This window comes from Myotis davidii, unplaced genomic scaffold (genome assembly GCF_000327345.1).
Source record: "Myotis davidii unplaced genomic scaffold, ASM32734v1 scaffold705, whole genome shotgun sequence".
Classification (NCBI taxonomy): Eukaryota; Metazoa; Chordata; class Mammalia; order Chiroptera; family Vespertilionidae; genus Myotis; species Myotis davidii.
This window is the reverse complement of record NW_006296405.1, coordinates 232,608-253,676: the sequence shown is the minus strand read 5'-3', so window position 1 is coordinate 253,676 and position 21,069 is coordinate 232,608. Positions and strand designations below refer to the sequence as shown.

Here is a 21,069-nt window from a genome sequence, read left to right as displayed (position 1 = left end):
CCTCCAACTTCTATCTATCTATCTATCTATCTATCTATCTATCTATCTATTTATTTATTTATAATTACTATTTTCATCCATCCCAGGGAATGTTCTTTTCCTCATCTCAGGCAATCTCAGGTATGGTGCCAGAGTCTTCTCCCTTCTTTGGACTAACTCCAGGCTCAGTATTGAGGGATGCAAACTTACCTTGGATCCCCACGGCAGCTCTAGGCTCATCGCACTGTCCTTTTCAGGAAGAAAAGAGAGCTATCATGTATTTTACACTGAAAGGGAATTCAATTCGTTGAGTGGCAATTCCCAGTAAAAATTCCTCTTTGAAGCCACAAGGTGACAACTGGGTGAAGAACTGCTGAGAGGCCTCCAGGGAGGTGGCTCAGCCACTGGAAAGCACCTTCCCCGACCTCCCCTGTACCCAGTCGGGCCCAATCACTCAACAGGCCCTTGTGATCCTCCCGCTGAAATACTTCTTCGAGCCCATCTCATGCATTCCCTCTGTTAGCATTAATCCAGAGGCATCATTTTAAGTCCTTGGCTCCCTGCTTAGAGGATCTCTGCCGGGCAACCCATCTTACAAGACTCCTGATTGTCAATACTGTCTTCATCATCAGGTACCTGCTCAGACATCTTCTGGGGCTCTACACTTCCCCTCTCATCTGGTGTAAACTCCTCTCCTTGGACTGGGAGGCCCTCCACCATGTAGCCCTACCTTCCCACCCGTCCAAGGTCAAAGCTGCCGGAGTGGGGCACGTTTTCTCCCTGATCCGACCGTGTGCCACGTGCTTTCCCAGTTGTCCACTTGTTTCCCTACCACCAGAAAGCCAGGCCCTCCTCGGCAAATCCTACCCACTCTCAGACTCAGTTCAATCCCCGCCTTTCCCAAGAAGCTTTTACTGGTTCCCCAAGCACACTCACTTCAGTTCATGTGACTACTGTTTACTTGAGAAGTGCTGGGGATCGGAGGGTAAATTATGGCCTCAGCCTCTGTTTCTATTTTCTCCAGACACCCAAGAGACTAAAAGATACCCACAAGTTTTATCCAGGAGTTTCTTAAACCAGAAACACCCTTTCCTTTTCAAGTAGGTACTTGAGAATTCTAACCCAAGGATTTAAAGTGCATGAGATGAAGAATTTGACACACAGAGGACAGATGAATATTTCCTTGTGTTTGTTTTGGTTGATTCTTGCTAGGCTGAATATAATGTGAGTGAATGACTAAAATGCAATAAAGTATGAGTCCTAAAAGTAGCTATGTTATAGACAAGAAAATATCACCTTTGCTTTTTTTGAAAAAAAATCTTTGTTTAAAAATCAAAATCTATGATACGACATAATTTTTTGTTTAAGGCTCTAAAACACAGAAATTTGGAAAGATGTAAAGCAAATGATTCTCTTTGGGTGGAGCACTTATTGGTGATTGCGCAAAAACACTTCCATTTTTTATAAACTTTCTATTATAAGCAATTTCATTATCATAATCAGAAAGACATTTTCAGTTTGGGAAATGGTACAGAAACAAAGACATCAATTTGGTACAAATGCAGATGGATGACTTTAGAGACAGTTCAGAATTGAATATTAAAAGGCCTTCTGTTTTGTTTTAATATAGAGTGAGAACTAGACAGGGCCACATCTACAGGGAGACTCCGCAGATGTGGACTCTGTGATTGCAGTGTTTAAGGGTAAACATTATAAAAACAAACAAATGAGCAAACTAATGCAATGTGATAGACAGGATGCCCAAATAATTGCTATAAATGCTGTGTCCTTTTTTTTTTGTCAGAGACCCAGAATGGACTTTAACCTCTAGGTCTATTAATCTGGCTTCTGTCACTGAGTAGAGCTAGTGGCACTTTATGTTCAAAATCATAAATACGTAATTTGCCCTTGGTATGCTCTTTCCATTAAAGTTTGTTATCTCATTGTAGGAATGGAAAATGTACGAATGGCAGATATCACACAGGTGGGTCTACAACCTTGAGAATTTGACCTGCAGGTGGGAATTTTACCAGGTGGGAATTCACCTGAGTTCTTAGACTGACGATAGGTCAGCCTCAGTCACGGTCCCTATAAATAACTTCAGGACTGACACTGCATTCTGGACTCTAGGAGAACCCTTGACAATGAGGTGGATCCTGTTGTTTGGTGCCCTTCTGGGGCATATCTACTGTCGAGAAACATTTGTGGGGTAAGTTATGCTTTCTGATACCTGTCTGAATTTTGCTCACTTTGATGCACAGAGGCTCTCACTGGATTGTGGCAGAATCATGGATGTAGGTATTCAGCATTTTCAGAGGGTTCTCTTAGATTTGGAGAGGAGATAGTGGGATTAATAGAAAAGAGAGAGAGGAGAGAGAGAGAGAGAGAGAGAGAGAGATATGAATGACATTTAAATAAAACAACAAAACTGAAAACCGAATACATATACCTTATTTCTCTCAGTCCTTACTCATTTTCCCCTCTGATGATCAGGATGTAGAGGTGACAGGCATGACTGAAAATAAAGCTGTCTGGCCATTTATCTCAGTGCCACCTCAGTAAGTGATAGGTTATCCTCCCACCTCCTTCTCCCTACCTTCCTTGGGTTCATCCTCCATGTCAGCCCTTGTCTTCCCTGTCTGCAGATCTAGTGCCCGGGTAGTGGAACCTCATGAGGTGGGAAGACCAATCCAAATCCAACTCTCATGGCGTTGTAAGATTCATCTTTGCTCCAAAATACTTTGGCTCCAAGATTCTATGAAAGGCTTTAGGCAGCATTTCTTTTTTTTTGTTTTGTTATTGTTGTTGTTTTTGTTCATCCACAACCAGAGGATATTTTTCCATTGATTTTTTTTTTTAGAGAGAGTGTAAGGCTGGGGGCAGAGGGTGGGGGGAGAGAAACATCAATGTGAAAGAGACACATCGATTGGTTGCCTCCCACATGTGCCCTAATAAAGGCCAGAGATTGCCCTTGATGGGAATCGAATCCATGACTCTTCAGTCTGCAGGGCAACGCTCTAACCGCTGAACCAAACGGCTAGGGCTAGCCAGCATTTCTTGAAGAGTATTCCAGGGAACTAACAAAGTGGACAAATAAATTTGGCCCTCAAAAGTGGGTGGTCAAATAAACTTTGGAATAAGCAGGTTAAATAAACTATAGGATTTCTAGGTTCTTTTACTAAATTAGCATGCTCTGTAAATCTATGAGCAGGGATCTGGGTTGCAGCATCTACCCAATATTTTTGATCATGAAACTCTGCTTCACTTTTTTTTTTTTTTAAAGTGCTGAGTAACTCAAATGGCTACTATTCCTTAGCACGCACACCAGGAAATATTAGCTTAATGTATTACTTTTCCCAGTGCCTTTCCATTTTAAAGCAGGACTCCTGGGAATCTATGCATTCATCAAAAGGAATGAGACTCAAATGAAAGAATTTTCCGACCACTGTGGCAGGTGGCCACTTGAAGACAGGAGAGCCTTGAAGATCTCATTCTATCACATATCTTCCACTCGAGTTCATTGGGAATTGCATGGTGCTTGGTTTCTGAAGGCCTACATCCTTATCCCTGTGTATGCTCTTTGTACCAATCCCTTCCTCACTGTACAAATGGGCAGGGTAGTGACACCGGAAGTCAGCCTGCTTGGAGAAAGGGATTGAGGAGAAACATCTGTCACCAAGGGTGACAAAAATCCAGCTCTGCTACCCAATTTTTTTTCTAAAGATATGTGTTTGCTTGTTTTGCAACTTCTTTTTCCTGCCAAATTGTCCTTGATATCCTTTGTTCACCATTATGTACATATGTGTTTGTGTGGAGAGAGAGGCACATCATGACTTTCCTGAGTCCCAATTGTCCCTAGTCATGTCTCAAGTGTGGGCTACGTAAACGGTGCTTGGAGATGGAACGCTGATACATTTCAATGAACCACAGCAAAAACCCCCAAACAAACCATACTAGATCTACCCAGATATGAATTCAATTCCTCTTACAAGCACCAAACTAATTATTCTACTTTTTTCCCCCACTTGCATCTGAAAAACAGGAACAGACAAGTTTTAAAAGCCAATTCTTTATGCGCAGCAGGTGCTATTTGAGAATAATCATTAGCTACAAGAAAGGTAACTTTAATGTCAAGCTTCCTGCTAGGAGTAGGTACACCTCTTAATTATTATTTAGATAACATACCCTCGGGGGAAGTAAAGCCATTCTATCAACTGCTCATTCTGGGGATGTGGGTCAGTATGCTGTTCATCAGTTTCTTGATTGTCAAAAAGATTATTAACTGCTGCATTAACCTCCTGGCACGTGGAGACTAACGGGAGCAGAAAGCAACAGGAAACCATGTCCAGGTTTTGCTTTTAAGGTCATATCTGTGGTTACTACCCTTTAGAGATCAAGTTCTTGAGATCATACCAAGGAATGAAGAACAAATAAAAAATCTGCTGGAGCTGGAGGCTGAAGAACATCTTCAGGTATCTGTCCTAGAGTGGGTTTCTGTTTCCTAGAGACTCCTCCACAGTTAGACACGATGGTTGAGATCTCTTACTTTGGGCTGCATCTAATCTTCTCTGACAGCGTGGAATGGGAACTCATGAAGCTGGGGTGCAGAAAACCTGGGCTCTTGTCCCAGCTCTGTGACACTGGGCAAGCCACCCATGTTTTCTGTGTCTCGTTTTCCCATTCCGTATAATGAGAATAAGCAAACCATTCTTCTATCTCACAGGTTTACTGTAAGGATCAAAAGAGAGCTTGCAGTTACTTTGAAAAATTTTGAAAACCTTTAACGCACTATTTACCTCCTAAAATGATGCATAGTCTTAACATTCTGTTATAAAATGAATTAGATCCCTTAAATGTCAACTGTTAAAAAAAACTGTCTTTTAGTTTTAAATAATCTGTTCCTTCTGCACATTTTAATATCTAGCCATGGGAAGTGTGTGTGGGGGGGTTATAGCTCATATGCGGATGCTTGGCTATTTAAAAACCCTTCTCGCATTATCATAGTGATTTTACAAGGATTCCAGTCTTGTGGGTTTGAGATAAAGTAGATATGAATTGATTTCTTGAAATCCATCAGTGCTGAGCTGTCATTTTCCCTGGAATTCCCCACTCACTGCCTTGGTCTTTTATCCCTTTCAGCTTGATTTCTGGAAATTACCCACCATCCCAGGAGAGACAGCCCATGTCCGAGTTCCCTTTGTCAGTGTCCAGGCAGTCAAAATTTTCTTGGAGTCCCAGGACATTGCATATTCCATCATGATTGATGACGTTCAGGTAATTATCCCAGAGACCATCCTTCCAGAGGCCTGCTGATCCACTTGACCTGAAGGACCATCCTCCTTTATCTTTGGGTTCTCTGCCAGCAAAGGGACCCGTGGGTGCCTTCCTGCGGTCTGGGCCACCCCTGCAGAGTGGGAAGGGAGGCAGTGTCATTCTCTCTTCTACTTTTGACACAAATTGGGTATGGTAATCAAAAACTTAAGGGTAAGGGCAAAAGAGAGTTTCTGGCATAAAATATAAAGGCAAACTGATGGATACTGGTCAAAGTAGGGAAAAGTAAGATGTTATTCGTCTAGTTTTTTTTAAAAATATATTTTATTGATTTTTTACAGAGAGGAAAGGAGAGAGATAGAGAGTTAGAAACATCGATGAGAGAGAAACATCGATCAGCTGCCTCCTGTACATCTCCTACTGGGGATATGCCCGCAATCCAGGTACATGCCCTTGACCGGAATTGAACCTGGGACCTTTCAGTCCGCAAGCTGACGCTCTATCCACTGAGCCAAACCGGTTTCGGCATTTGTCTAGTTTTTTAAAAAAATGTTTTTATTGATTTCAGAGAGGAATGGGGGGGGGGAGGGGGAGAGAGAGAATCATCTATCGGCTGCCTCCTGCATGCCCCACACTGGGGACTGAGCCTGCAACTCAGGCATGTGCCCTGACTGGGAATCTAACTGTGCCCTTCTGGTTTATAGGTCGATGCTCAACCACTGAGTCAATCCAGCTGGGCCAGTTTTTATTTTATTATTTTTTTTCTTTTCCTTTTCTCTCATCTAGTTTTTAATTGGAGGTTAGGCTCTGTGAACCAAAGACGAAGCAGTCAACTCCATTGACTGTAACAGAACTTAGAGGGTAATTTACTTTTGGGAATATTGGGCCAGAGCAGACAGACGGATGGCCTAGCAGTTTTGTACCAATTATTCTTTGCTACCAAGCCTGTTACTGTACTTTATGTGTGTGTCCTTTTTAATAGGATAATTTGGGTACTAATGATTGGCAGGACAAAGGGGCAAAGAATGTAGTAGCTCCAGGGGCCATACCTCCTAATGGTTGGTGTTAGATCGGTGATTTTCAACCGATGTGCAGCAGGACTTCTTAAAACATGCAATACCTGTGTATTTAGTCAGGGGCACTGACCTCTTTTCCCTTAGATTGTCAAACAAAACAATGAACAACAGCCAACACAATAGCCGCCTAGTGTCAATGCATCAAAATTATGCCTATTTTAGTCAGATCGACACAAAGTATATTCTTCGGTGTGTCGCAGAATTTTAGTGATTAGTTTATGTGGGCCAGAATGTGAAAAAGGTTGAAACAGCTGTGAGAGATAATTGTTTATAATCGAGACTGTTGCCAGTTTGATATTCATCTCGGTTGTCACGCCATTCAGATGTTTCTAACAAAAAAAATAATCATGGCTATATTTTAAGGAACTCAGGTAATCATCAATTAGAAAGCTTTGATATGCTTGCTAAGGACTGTGAAGTTGGTCAAAGGTCACAGCTTGAAACTTAAAAAAAAGAAAGAAAAAAGAAATGAAATCCGGGACACAGAGATGGAGTTGGTTTTGTTCATACATACATCTATTCTCCCGGGGTTCCCAGAGAGGTGGGATGAACTCTAAGACAACCACAGGACTGACTGTCATGCTATATGGGCAGCATCTGGCTGGCCAGGAGCCCCATGAATGCCCCGTCCACTTTCAGGGCGCTGCCAGAATAAGGGAGCCTATGGGACAGGCAAAGCTTGGGACTGGGGACTGGAGTGTTTCATTTCCTTCAATTGTAGCTGCACATGCACTGCTGTAAAGTAAGCAGAGGTAAAACTGATTTGTCTTAGGTTCTGCTGGACCAAGAGGATGAAGAAATGTTATTCAACCAGAGAAGGGAACGGAATGGTAACTTCAACTTTGCAGCTTATCATACCTTGGAAGAGGTAGGTGTCTCAAAACGAACATCTGAGAAATGGGCCATTCTTTCCTCAGATAACAAAACCAAGACGTCTGCTTGGTTGATTTAATGGAAATGATTCTCCTATGTCCTAACTTTCCCACGTTTCCCTAGAATTTCACAGCCAGTAGTAAGTGTCCCTTGCCTTAGGGCAGAACCCGAAGCCCACCCTGCCCATCTCAGCCGCCACCCCACTATTTTTGAAGCATCCAGGAGTGTCTTAAGTGAGCAAACAGCCCGCCAGGCTCCTCTCTGCTCGCGGCCCCTTGCTGATTTCTAGCCCGCGCTGCCTACCAAGCCATGTGAGAGCTGTGCCTCACGCCGTCACTGATGATAGAATCAGGGGACACCTCGACACCTCTGACTTCCAGCCGAGGCAGGGTCTCCCAAGCTGCCCACAGCTCCCTACCTCACAGCGGCAGTCCCCGCTTCTTTCCCGAGTTTGCGGGAGTGACTTCTGCTGTTCTGTTGATTTGCATATTAGCCTTTTATTATATAGGATATGATTTATATGGAAGAAAATTTAAGTTATTGAAAGACAGAAAAATCATGAAGCATATATATCACAGAAAATATATATCAACATTAATGAAAATCGGGCACCCCACCCCCAGCCACACACTGACACCCGGCACCTGGACAGTGTGGTCTTGTCTCTGCGACAGAGCTTTTCTCGGGTCTGTTTGCACGGACTGATTTGGGGGTGAGGGATGGAGGGAAGGGGATGAGGAGATGCGGGTAAGGGGAGAGGTGGGGGAGTAGGATAGAGCCAGAGAGGAGGTATCTTGTAGGTACTGACTCCCCAAATCAGGAATTACAAATTGCAAAGAACTCAGAAAACAAAGCCCCCCCCACCCCACCCCCCCAATTTACTTAGTAGCAAAACGTGACCTAAACCCATTTGGGGGCAAAATCTGACCCGAACTGACTTGCTACTCATTTGTGTCAAAGCCAGAAATATCAGTGCATTTGAATATGGAGCGATGCCACGTGTATCATATACAATGCAGGCTTCCCACCTTCCTACCGCTCTCCCCCGCCACCACCAAAACCCCTTCATTTGCAAATGTGTGTGGCCCCTAAGGGTGTCAGATAAGGGATTATGGATCGATACAGGGAGGGAGGAGAGGGAGTGCCACTCTCCTTTGCGGGCCTCGCAGACTGGGGTCTGTCCTACGGGGCGCAAATGCTGGCCGCAGCTGGAGGAGCTGCTTTCCTGCTGCTCCTTCTGCAGACGCGCCCAGGCCCGCCTCAGCCCGGCCGGGGACGCAGCGTGGGCGCCCGCTGCACAGAATTTCAATCAGCGCCGCAAACAGGAGGCGAGGGCGCTGCGACCAGCGCATCTGCGGCCTGACCGAGCCCTGCTGCGTTGCGTAATGCTCGCCTCGCCTCTAAATCCACCTTTTTATTTCTTGGTGCCACTACCATTTGTGTTCCTCCGCGGGGAAGGGGGAGCAGCCTTCCGCCTGGGGAAGCTGCACTGCAGGGCCCGGCGAGGCAAGCCACAGGCAAGCCTGGAAAGGGCCATTTTGTTTTAAGCACAAAACAGAAAAAAAGCCGGCGCCGCAGCCGCAAAATGGCTCCCCGGCCCCAGCCCTGCAGATGCCCAGCGCCCCTCTCTCAGCCCGACCCAGCCCTGCAGATGCCCAGCGCCCCTCTCTCAGCCCGACCCAGCCCTGCAGATGCCCAGCGCCCCTCCCTCAGCTCGGATGCAAACGTTCCCATCCAGCGGCATCTGCCCGCTGCCCTGTCCACTTTGTCCTGGGGGAATGAGAATGGGGGAGAGAGAAAAGCCGCTGATAGATGCATCAGATTATTCACTTGCAAATGGCTATTTATTCATCTTAAACATTTCAGATTTCCCAAGCAATGGACAACCTCGTGGCCGAGCACCCGGGACTAGTGAGCAAAGTGACTATTGGCCATTCTTTCGAAAAACGGCCCATGAACGTGCTCAAGGTACACAGATGCAGGGGGGCGGGGGGGTGTGTGTCTCCTCCCCAGGCTCGAACCCGCGGCTCCCAGCCGGCCGTCGTTCCCGCGCTGCCCGGGAGCCTCCCTCCGCCCCGCCTGCCCTCCAACCGGTCCTTGCCGGTTTTGAGTATCCACCTCCCCATTCCCGCCCACGCCTGTCCCCCCTTTCTCTTCCCTTTTCTCTGTCCTGCGCAAACTGACGCAGGTCTGCAGGAGTGAATTAACGCTCTCTCTCATCTTGATAAATCCACTTGCAGGGGCCCGGAGGCCCAGGCGCCAATAGCAACCGAGGGAGGGGGCGGTGGTGCGGGCCCCAGAGTCTGGAGAGGATGGGGGAGGTGCAGGACCCGGGGCGGGGAGAATAGGTGAGACATTCTGTATTTAATCAAGCTAGCAGTTCTGTGCGGTGTTTCTCTCCCCCCCTATGAAGTATTCAAGGTAATGGAAAGCAAGGATCTGAAACCAAGATTACTATATCCAGCAAGGCTATCATTCAAAATAGATGGTCAAATCAAGAGCATCCCATACAAAAAAAAAAAAAAAAAAAGAAAGAAAAGGCGCCCAAGCCAGAGCTACATTTAAAAAGAAGAGTTCCCGCATTAAAAAAACAAACAAAAAAGGAGTTCCCGCTGTGTGCGAAAGGATGACAGGCAACCAGATCGCAAAGGCAAAGGTCCCGAAACAGGCATTTTTAAAAAGTATTCCAACCTGAAACCTCTAACAGACTTAGTGAGGAAATTTCACGTTTTTTCACCTCGCCCTGAAAAAGAGTGAAAATTATTTCCCCAGATTTCCTAGAAAGAGTTTGTTGAGAGAGAGAGAGAGAGAGAGAGAGAGAGAAAGAGAGAGAATGAATGTCACAACTCAGTGCTAAATTTGGAAACGTTATGGCTGAGAACCAACCGACTCGGGACAGATGGGTTTCACCAGACTGCTTTTCTCAAAGCAGGCCCGAGAGGAGTGGTTTGCCTACTTTATTGACACTGGACTAGGTCACATTTGCTAATACTCACTACCTTCTTTTAAAATTTTTCCTCTTGCCTGTTTCTCCTGCTGCTGGGTCAGGAAACCGCAGCCCCCGCACCCCCCTCCCTACTGCACCCCATCCCCCGGCTTTTCCTGGCTTCCCTTCTCCAGGGCGGTTCGTGGTTGAGAATGTGTGTGTGTTTTTTTAACTACCCTGCTTTTAACATTTGAGTTCTTGGGAGGGAAAGGCAGGGAACACTTGAAAGAAAACTCTCAAAACCCGTGAAATATAATTTTTAGCAAGGATTTGCATTTCTCATTTACCGTATCTGCTATGTTTAGAGTGCTGCGCAGACATAGAAATTGATGGTGCAAAAATAATGTTTTCCTCCCCATTTGCTGATCCAGTTGGCAAAACCACTGCTCCCAATAAAACTGAGCCACTTAGATCATAAAATTTAAACTCTGGGACGCACCTCAGAGCCTGCCATCCTGTTTTTATGAAGGACTCAAAAGGTTATCATGAACACTTTTATTACAAAAATGATACAATCATTGCATAAAATTGGAAGAGAAACAAAAAGAAAAATAAAGGGGGGGGGGGAACATCGCTATATTTCTAATTCCACAAGTATGGAATGATAGCTATTAGATGCTCCATATCCTTCCATTTTTCTCTCCCTCTCCCTTTATCTCATATGTTTGTATGTGTACATATACACACATACACACGAACTGGCCTTTTAAAAAAAAATAAAAATGGCATCACACTATTTTGTAACCTTTTTAAAAAAAATTTGCAACATACAATGAACATATTTTCATGTCATTACATTATCTGCAATGATTTTTCACAAACACGAAAAAGGAAAAAGTCTTTGCTGTCCTTAGCCTGCCCTGAGCTTATGTTAAAGGAAAGGGACCCAAAAAATCACATGAAGTGAGAAGAGTTAATTGATGCATCACTGTCTACACCTCCTCCTTCTCTCTCAATCACGTCAAATACAGGAAGAGGGACAGACAAGGCCCGGGTAAAAGACAGGGGCCGGGGGCTGCAGCGCTGGAGCGTCCCCCTTTCCCGCTTCTCTTGCAGTTCAGTACCGGAGGAGACAAGCCGGCCATCTGGCTGGACGCCGGGATCCATGCCCGAGAGTGGGTAACACAAGCTACTGCTCTGTGGACAGCAAATAAGGTGATTCTGCCTAACGTTCTTCCATTATTATTATTATTTTTCTGGGATCAGGACCCACGTAACCACACAACAATCCCCGTGGTCCTAACGGCTGAAGCTCTCAGCCCCGCTGCTTCTCTTGTCACGCGGGCAGGAATCAGAGCCATTCAGCCTCTTCTGGTATCGCCCCAGCCAGGACCCGGGCCCTCTTCCTCCGGTGGGCCGCTGTGTGCCTGCTAAAAGAAAAGCGAGCTAGAAGAGATGGAGAGGGTAGAAAAGAAGGGCTCTGGGGAGTCAGATTTCAGCCGAAAAACAGACAAGAGAAAAATTGCTTTGCTGCCTCGGATTCTCAGGGCTGGGGCACGATGTGCTAGAGAGCTAGGAAACCACAAAGGGGACTCAGATGGGAAATATAAACGGGTCCTAGAAGAGTTTACTTTGACCTACAGGATCCAAAGTGGAATTCGTTCAGGGTTTTTGGTGGCTCTGAAAATTTTCCAAATCTGATTTTGAAGTCAGGGTGTAGCAATACCTCTCCTTCCACAGGTTCTTCGGAATTAGAGTCAGGACACCAGGCTGGGTGTGACCTCGTCTGGTATTTCCTAAGTAATTCAAAAGTGACACGCTATAAATCAGAATGTTAATTCATGAGCAAAGGAAATCAATCCACATCAGATCATTCAAGCATGTGCAACCACGTGCATACTGACTGATACATTTTTCCCTTCAATTAAAATGCGGTTACCTTTAGGGTATTATGAAATGGATATTTAACAGTTGAATAATAATGCTTTAGGATGGCTGAGCACAGGAAATGAGTAAATTTTAATCCAGCAGAAACTTCAGCTCTACTGCAATTGATTGCAAGTAGAAATTTAATTCCCCAAATGGAATTTAACTGCCTCTCAGTATCTTTAGAAAAGTCTCCGCATATTTAAGTTATCTGATGTTGGTTGAGAGTTCTTTTGGAAAGCTACCCTGTGTGGTGATTAAGGTAAGCTGCAAACATTTCTTGGATTCATAGATCCCTATAAGCCACATCCACCATTGCCTACCATTGCAAAATGCCTCACCAGAATTAATAGGAAGGATTCTACTGCTTTTTAGAGAAAATGGATAAGTAATACCCGATTTTTATTTAATATAAATACTTCTGACCAGAAATAAACGTGTAGACGCTGGCATATGAAACACATTAACACTGCAGGAAATTGGATGAAGTCTTGTGAGACTTTTCATTGACCAGCAGTGATATCTAGTTCATGTGTGGAAAAAACACATTGCCGGAATATTCTATCCTGTATTCCCCGGTGAAAGGGAAGGGTGAGCTTGACATATATGTTGTTGCCTCTGCTCAGATTGCCTCTGATTATGGAAATGATCCATCCATCACTTCCATCTTGGACACCATGGATATCTTCCTGCTGCCCGTCACAAACCCCGATGGATATGTGTTCTCTCAAACCAAAGTAAGCTTGGACTTTTTCTCCTCTCAAAACAAGAACCTAAGGAGAGGTGTAGGGACTTTGAAAAACAAAATAAAAGTCATCTCTCTGCCCTTGACTCACTGTAAACAGAATGCCTAATCTCTCCGTAGTGGCCCTGCATTGAGGCAAGCAGTGGAATTTATAATCACTTCTTATTACAGCCCACGGTGGCTTCACATACTGCCTCCGTCAGTGCCTCATTTCAGCTGTTAGGCTGGGCTATTAGAGCTCATTGTTCACTGTGAGTCACCTAGGAGATTTGTTCCAATTATCTCTGTGTTTTTGTGGCAGGATTGATAGAAAAGTGGAGGCGGATGTTACCTGCTGACAATTAGATTTGTGGTAGGATTTAGGTAGGCAGTACAATACATCTCACATTTTACTTAAAATCTGTGGAAGGAATCTCTGGAGTATTACTAAAAGGAGTTATGCCGTTCTTTCTCTTTTCCCCCCTGTAAAAATCTCATTACAAAACGCCATTGTGGCAACCGTGACCCCACGTATGTTCAAAATGAGTGAGAGCTTCAAATTTATTTTTGGAGAGATCTGGCTATGATAGCATTTTTCAACGAGGTTTCAAAAGGAACTCGTACAAATACTAGTACTCATCTTATGAGATACCCTATGAATAAAAGTTCCACAGAGAAGTTTGGGAACTATCGCCCACTATATCGAGTTCTTGGAGCTTCGTGTAAAAAAAAAAAAAAAAAATTAGAGCATTAAAAAACCCTTAGAAGTTCTAAAGTAAATCAGCCAATTTAGTTCTATATTTTCCCAAACGATTCTGCCATGGAACTCTTGCTTTCTCCCCACTTTTTTTTGTTCTGTGTTTGTTGTTAACATTGAATAGAGCTGCTGTTCTAGGGAACATGGTTTGGCGGGTCGGTATTCATTTGAGGAGATGGGGGACTGTCTGCTTCTCTCTGTGTGAAACGGACTGAAATTCCCCAGCAGAACTCCGTGGGCGGACTACTCCACACCCCTGTGCACGGGGAATTCGTGCCATTTCACAGGGGCCTTCGGGAGGGAGGGAGGGAAATGAACAGAATTCTAAAGAGACCGGCTCCTCAGGCTGAATGACCGTATCCCACCCCCTTCCTTTTCTCTTTTGGTTGGATTTTAAAGAATCGTATGTGGCGAAAGACCCGGTCCAAAGTGTCTGGAAGCCGCTGTGTTGGTGTTGATCCTAACCGGAACTGGGACGCAGGCTTTGGAGGTGAGCGCGGGGACTTGCCTCCAGGAACGGTCCGACTTTGTCTGGCCCACTAGCCGTTCTGCCTGGCTCTGCAGGACTGTCAGCCCGCTAAGCCCATTCAGGATTCAAGCCATTTAAAAACCAATTTGGAAAACACTTAACTAAATTCCCTTCGCAGGCTCGCCGTGCTGTCACAGCGCTCTGAGCAGCGTTTAATATATTTTGTCTCACATCCTGGTTTTCCCACACGCTGAAGCCCGGCTCAGCTGCTGAGCTCTCCGAGTAGGACGCTCGCTGCGCAATGGCGGGAGGCCTCCGGAAGCCCCGAACCAACCACTAGAGGGGGTTAGGATCTATATAGGGAGAGAAGCATTACATCACCTATGGATGCTTCGAGAAAGAAAACTAAAGTCCAAATTAGACTAAGAAACTGATTTTCAAAATAGATTCAAGCGAGAAAATATTAGCGTGCTGCTCTGGCTTTGTTGACTCGCAGCTCTAATTGTGCGGAGTTCAGTGGCAGTCTAGTTGGCTGCTCCTTTATGCTTTCAGGCATCAGTTAAAACTCCTTATATTTTATCACAGAATTGAAATTTGTTTTTTTTTTCCTTATTAGGTATGATAACAGTGAGGTGAGAAACTATCTCTTTCACTGCAGTTTTCCTAACACCTAGCACAGTGTCTGGAACATAGAAGGCAATCATGGAATATTTGTAAGACAAATAGATGAGTGGGATTCATTGGACCAAAAGAAAACGTACTAGGGGATTGTGATAGGATATGGATGAGTAGCAACTTCTTCATTCATCGATTTTACAATAGAGTGTGTGTGTGTGTGTGTTTTAGTGTAAGGAAAAAAAAATCAAAGTACCAGATCCAAAATACTATTGTTCTTGTAAAAGAATCCTAAAACAAGGGTGACAGGCTATATTTACCTTTGTCCATATCACTTAGAGACCCTGGGGAGTCCCAGCTCCTACCCATCCCATCCGTTTCTCTAGCAGTCATAGCCCTGGCCAGGCCACAGTGGACCCACTCAGTGGTCGTGAGTTACTCTAGTTGCTGAGAAAATCAAAGCCCAAGGTGTCCTTGTTGTCAGATGTAGTTGTGATTTCCTCACCGTAGAAAAGATGACAGAGGTTCTTTGCATTTGTGGCTTTGTGACTTAGAAGTACAGATGCATAGAATCTTCTACTCTTGGACTCGAAGAATTGGAAGGGATCCCAGAAAATGAACTTGCTCGATTCCTACCCAATGCAGGAATTCCATCTATAATATTAAATCTAGCTTTTCTTCCAACAACTCCCACAGAGAGGAGACGGGCTAATTTGATAGCTCTTTTTGTCATATAGAACCACATTTTAAAGAAGAAAGCTATGTACAGAACCACTTGCTTCCTGACTGACATTCTTGCTCTGATTTCCAGGGGAGGGACTTAGTGATGCGTGGAAACTGCCTTCGCCCAGTGTCTCCGTTCAGCTCACTGTTCTCTCTTGGGTTTCTTACATCAGGACCTGGAGCCAGCAAGAGTCCTTGCTCTGATTCATACCATGGACCCAGTGCCAACTCTGAAGTTGAGGTGAAATCCATAGTGGACTTCATCAAGAGTCATGGAAAAGTCAAGGCCTTCATTACCCTCCACAGCTACTCCCAGCTGCTGATGTTCCCCTATGGCTATAAATGTACCAAGTTAGATGACTTTGATGAGCTGGTAAGTTTCTGGAATGTCATTTTAGCCCAACCACAAATATCCATTGTGTGGACAAGTCAGTTTCAGTCATAAAGTTAGGTACTGAGATGGGAGTGCACTAGTGAGAGGTTATAAAGATGAATGAGACATAATATGTCCAACCACTGAGATGATTGTGATGTGGACTTTCCTAAATTAAGTTTCCTTTGGAAATAGAATTCATGAAATTATTATGGCCTTAATCTTGATGAGCAGGACCCTGATTGGAACATGAGCTCCCAGGATGTGCTTTCTGTTGCTTAGAAAATAACCGCTTGGACCTAGAATCAGAGATGCTCTATGCTCTCTTCCAGCTCCTTGCCTGATACCTTCCTGGTGCCTTCAGCTCCATGATCTGCCATTATGGTGCACTCTAATGTATGATATTGGGCATTAAACACTCACTTCCCTAACTTGATATCTTCCATCATCTTTTCTGTTTGAGGAATAGGTAAACTGGTGGCAGCCTTATATTAGATGGTGACATCTCAGAGGGCTGCTTACAAATGAGCAAGAACTATCCCCAGCTGAAGAGAATGTGCAAATATTTCCAATTTGGCTTTTAGGCTTGAATTTTGAAACCCATATACTAGAGATCAGCCTTGAGATGTGACCTTTTGGTGGATTTATTTCCAAGTAGATTCTTGTCAATAGCTCCTGGCAGAAATGACATAGATTATTCGAATTCAGGTGTAGCTTTCATCTCAGTTGGATTTTAGCGCCATAGGGCAGGTTTCAGGTGTATCTATCGCTCAGGGTTGAACTGGGGGAAAAAGAATGTCAGGATTGAAAAGAACCTAAAAGGTATTTTTAGTAGATCTATATCACCTTAAATGGTCCAAATCTGGTGCTCACATCTCTGCCAGTTGGGTTCCTGGCTTCAAGGAGCCTATTCCATTTTGGGGCACATTTGATTGTTTGCATTTTTCCCAATAGAGAGCCAAACCACCTCCTTATGGTTTTCACCTGCCAGCCCTGATTTATCGTCTGGCTCCATGGAACAAGTTTATTTCTCTTTGAGAGGCAAATCCATTAATTACTTGAAGACCAGTAACCTGTTTCTCCTAGGTTTTTCCTTATCTCTGCTAAATACCCCCAGTTCTTTCAAGCACTCATAATAGGATCCCAAGTTTCCATACCATTCAGGTTGCTATTTTCCAAACATGCTGGGGTTTTTTCTGGGTTTTTCAAGAGTAGCTCCCAGAAGTGAATGCCAAACTTGTGCGGTGGGTTAAGCAGTACCGCAGAGCGGGACCACACTGCCCTCATCCAGGCTGCGCGCTCCTGCTTATGCGGCCGAGGGTTAGTTAATTGGCAGTAGCGCCGTACGGTTGACTCATGTTGGGCTTATTGACAACTGAAACCCCCAGGCTCTCTGAGGATTCTGCTGGGCCAGGCTCCCCCCATCTGGTGATTGTACAGTTGTTTTCCTGGACCCAAGTTTCAGACCTTACACTTATCCCTAGCAAGGATAGTAAAGCCTCAATCAGTCAAAATTGAAACCCTCAAATAATGGAAAATATTTTGCTGAGCTCTACTTCTTGGAAAAAGAGACAATCATGGGGAAATAAGCCAATGTAAGGATCCGGGGGCGGGGGTGGGGGGAGACGGGAAAAATATCAACTTTCTGGGTACATCCTGGGGTCAGTACACATTCTGTTGAGCCCCTTCCTCCCACCCTATTTCCATCCACAGCCCTGAACAGGGAGAGCTTGTGGCAAACTAATAACCCTGGTCATTACTAATGTAAGCGTCTGGGTGGTCAAATAATCGGGGGGAAGGGGGTCTTCATTTTGTATTTTTTTAAAATAGAGGATGTATCAGCTATTAAACTGATAGGAACATATACTACACTTGATCTGAGCCAAAAGGCCGAGAAGCGATCATACAATAGTTTAACAGCCAACAAAAGTGAACTGTGCTTACTTCTCATCGAAAATGGTTGAAACAAAAAGGGTGTTGTGCTTAATCCTCAATTAACCAGGGAGTCCAGTTGACTGTCCCATTCTGCATTCTGCGATTGGGCATCTGTTCTTCCAAGAGACAAGTGTTACCCATTCGTCTTTCCTTGCTTCTCTCACTGTAGAACCAAGTGGCCCAAAAGGCGACCCAATCGCTGCAAAAGCTGCACGGCACCAAGTACAAGGTGGGACCTATCTGCTCAGTCATCTGTAAGTATCTAATGTGTTTTTACAAATGATCCACTAAGATAGCAGGCACCATGTGATTTGGGGCCAAAGCTTTTAAATGCCCTGATGTGAAATTCATACGCCTTCATGCATGAAACCCAGCCTTATCCAGTTTCCCTCAGCAAGGCTAGATCTCCTCCATGAGATATTTACTATGTGATATTTAGAACAAAGAACTTTCTCAATACTGGAGTTGTGTGCTCTCTGTTCTGCTTGTACTGATCCTTACACCTCACTCTCATCCTTTGGAATCTGTGCCTGAAAATGGGTCTTTATTGAGGTCCGGTCCTAAGTCATCACTTTTATTTATTTTTTTAAAATTTAAAAGAAAATATATTTTATTGATTTTTCACAGAGAGGAAGGGAGAGGGATAGAGAGTTAGAAGCATTGATGAGAGAAAAACATCGATCAGCTGCCTCCTGCACACCTCCTACTGGGGATGTGTCCACAACCAAGGTACATGCCCTTGGCCGGAATCGAACCTGGGACCTTTCAGTCCACAGGCCGACGCTCTATCCATTGAGCCAAACCGGTTAGGGCCACTGTTATTAATTGTACCTTTCTTGGCCAGACTTCCTAAACTCTTTCTCCCAAAGTAGATTGGGATAAAAACAAGAAACAACTGCATTGCTATGGGAAATCCCAATGCACTCTCATGCAGATTCTGGGTCCCCCAAAGGCATCCCTCCAGTTTCTTATGGACACAGCCAGAAACTCAGGACCTTACGGTTGAATGGCCAGGAGTTCCCTAGTGTTCCTATGTCCATGATCCTTTGGAAACAAATGCCTCTTATAAGTACCCACTCTGTTCACCCTTTTATTAAGCATCTACTAAGTGCTAATCATTATGCCAAGTACTGGAGACATAATGAACCCATAGAGAACTCACTGTTTAATATGGAAGATAAAGAGGAAGTCAGTAAACTTTGGTATGATATGTGAAATAGAAGGCTATAAATACTGCAGAAGTATTAGAAAGTTGGAGGGATTTGACAGTGGAAGAGTAAGGAAAGGCTTCATACAGGAAGAAAGCAGGGTTTAAATATATATATTGATTACAGAGAGCAAGGGAGAGGGAGAGGGAGAGAGAGATAGAAACGTCAATGATGAGAGAGAATCATTGATCAGCTGCCTTCTGCACGCCCCTCACGGGGGATCGAGCCGGGAACCGGGGCAGGTGCCTTGACCGGGAATCAAACTGTGACCTCCTGGTTCATAGGTCAATGCTTAACCACTGAGCCACGCCGGCTGGGCAAGAAGGCAGGGTTTTGAAGACTGATCAACAGAGACCTAGAGAAGGGGAAAAGGAGGGGGGCATTCTGGCTCCTTCACAGCACATGCCAAGGCACGGAAGGATGAAACTTTATGATGGGCTTTGTGAACTACAAGGTTTGGGGCTGCAGGAATGAAAGTGTAAGAAGGGGAGTGGGGAGTTCAGGGTTTTGTGTACCATGTTAAGGAGTTCGGGTTTTAACCTAAAGGATTCCGGAAGCCCTGGAGAGTTTTCAGCAGGTCAGTGAGTGTCGAGGCATTGTGTTTTAATTTAGGTAAAACAGATTAGCTTCAGCGTGGAGGATGAAGTAATAATGGACTGGAAGTAGGAACATCCCACAGGAAGAGAAGGAAGAGTTTGGGGGGGAGATGGTGGCCCGACTGTTGTGGGCTGAAAGAGCACCGGGTGTCTGACCGGTGGAGTCAGACCACATCTGGGTTTAGTTACCTAGGTACTCGGGTTTTGGCTAGGAAGGAATTCACAGCCAGGACGCAGACTGTAAGAGAACACTTATTGGGTAAGTCACAGAGGTAGAAGAAGTAATTCCTAGAAGATGGGCTTAGAAAACAAGTTATGGAGGTAAAGGAAGGGCACGGAGCTTGGGAGTGAGGAAGCTAATGGTAACGTGCCTGGGGCAGGGTGAGGGAGGAGGGAGGGAGGGGAAGAGATGGGGCAGGGAAAGGGAAATGCAAAGGGAGAGGCATGGGTGTGCTCTAGGAAGGGAGAGCCGTCTGAGTCCTCAGTCCTAAGGGTTTAAGGGTGGAGACTAGGGGAGGTCGCAGGGGAAGATCTCAAAAGCATAGTGAGCAGTTTTCCAGGTGTGTCCTTTCAGGGTTGTGATCTCCGCTGACTGATTGGCAGGCACAGGGCAGGGGGTCATTATTCAATGCAGCTGGTCCTGACATCAGCCGTGGTTGGTTTGGTTGCTTATCTGGGCCTGGAGCTGAAATATAACTTAGGCCTAGATGTTATCTCTAGGGAGGTCAGGGGGTCCAAACAGCAAGACCAGCGACCAGCAGTGACCAGAGCAGCGATGTGGTAGGGGAGGGAAAGTCACCCTGGGGGCGAGGCCTCACCCTCGAATTGATTGTCTGTTGTGAAGCACCTGGGGCTGGCCACATGGATGACCTTCTGTACCTGCCCATCGTCCTTGCTCTGCTATGTCTCTCTAACTGCCTACCACACAACCAGAGCAGTGAGGATGGAAGAGAGGCATTTAGGAAGTAAAAACCACAGGTTTTTGCCATTTATTGGACAGTGAGAGTTTCTCACCAAGGACATTGAATGGTGCCATTAACTGAGGGAGGCATCCCGAAGGTGAAATAGGGGCAGGCTTGGAAAGGTACTGCATTGAGCTCTGGAACTTTCGAGGCTGTCCGGAAGGTACTGGGCTCCATGGCCCTGAGATTTTGCAGAGATTTGGGGTTAGTGGACATAGAGAGGAGGGTGGGTACAGGAGAGCAAGATCATTTGGAGTGGGAAGAGCCCGGGGCGGAAGAGGGGAGCAAGGCGACGGGCAGAAGAGGTTAGCAGTGAGGGAGAGAGACACCGCATAGCTGGGCAGAGAGGAGGCAGACAACCCGTGTTTCAGAAACGGGGAAGGAGCCATTGTTGGAGAGGTGGCAGTGTTTAACAATGACAAAGGCCACAGAAAGGCCAAATATTACAAGGACAGAATATTTACCATTGGATTTTCATCGCTAGTGTTAAAAAACAAAATTCAACTGAGTAAATTTGAAGATGTAATTGGCTTTTTAAAGCGATTCATGAATTGGACAGCATCCCATCTAGCAACTAGAAGGGCACTCTGGTGGTTGTACAAATGGAAGGTTTTTATAGGCAGAAAGCAGGTGGGACCAAGAAGTTAAGAGTGGAT

General features: G+C 45.1%; 1 protein-coding gene and 1 long non-coding RNA gene across 2 annotated transcripts in view; one reads left to right on the top strand and one right to left on the bottom strand.

Annotated features, from left to right (window-relative positions):
* The first annotated feature begins 2,104 nt into the window (after positions 1-2,104).
* Positions 2,105-21,069, top strand: part of CPA2 (carboxypeptidase A2) — a 26,146-nt gene continuing 7,181 nt past the window's right edge. Inside the window, exons 1-10 of the mRNA XM_006771370.2 lie at positions 2,105-2,188; positions 4,370-4,451; positions 5,119-5,253; positions 7,099-7,194; positions 9,066-9,167; positions 11,242-11,340; positions 12,678-12,788; positions 13,932-14,022; positions 15,513-15,712; positions 17,817-17,901. Of these exons, the coding sequence (XP_006771433.1) occupies positions 2,124-2,188; positions 4,370-4,451; positions 5,119-5,253; positions 7,099-7,194; positions 9,066-9,167; positions 11,242-11,340; positions 12,678-12,788; positions 13,932-14,022; positions 15,513-15,712; positions 17,817-17,901 (1,066 nt within the window). The 5' untranslated portion in view covers positions 2,105-2,123. The remainder of the gene's footprint in view (positions 2,189-4,369; positions 4,452-5,118; positions 5,254-7,098; positions 7,195-9,065; positions 9,168-11,241; positions 11,341-12,677; positions 12,789-13,931; positions 14,023-15,512; positions 15,713-17,816; positions 17,902-21,069) is intronic.
* LOC107184328 overlaps positions 3,307-21,069 on the bottom strand; it is a 20,711-nt gene continuing 2,948 nt past the window's right edge. Inside the window, exons 2-3 of the long non-coding RNA XR_001515139.1 lie at positions 17,424-17,427; positions 3,307-3,317 (exon numbers count right to left, since the gene is read on the bottom strand). This is a non-coding gene — a long non-coding RNA (uncharacterized LOC107184328). The remainder of the gene's footprint in view (positions 3,318-17,423; positions 17,428-21,069) is intronic.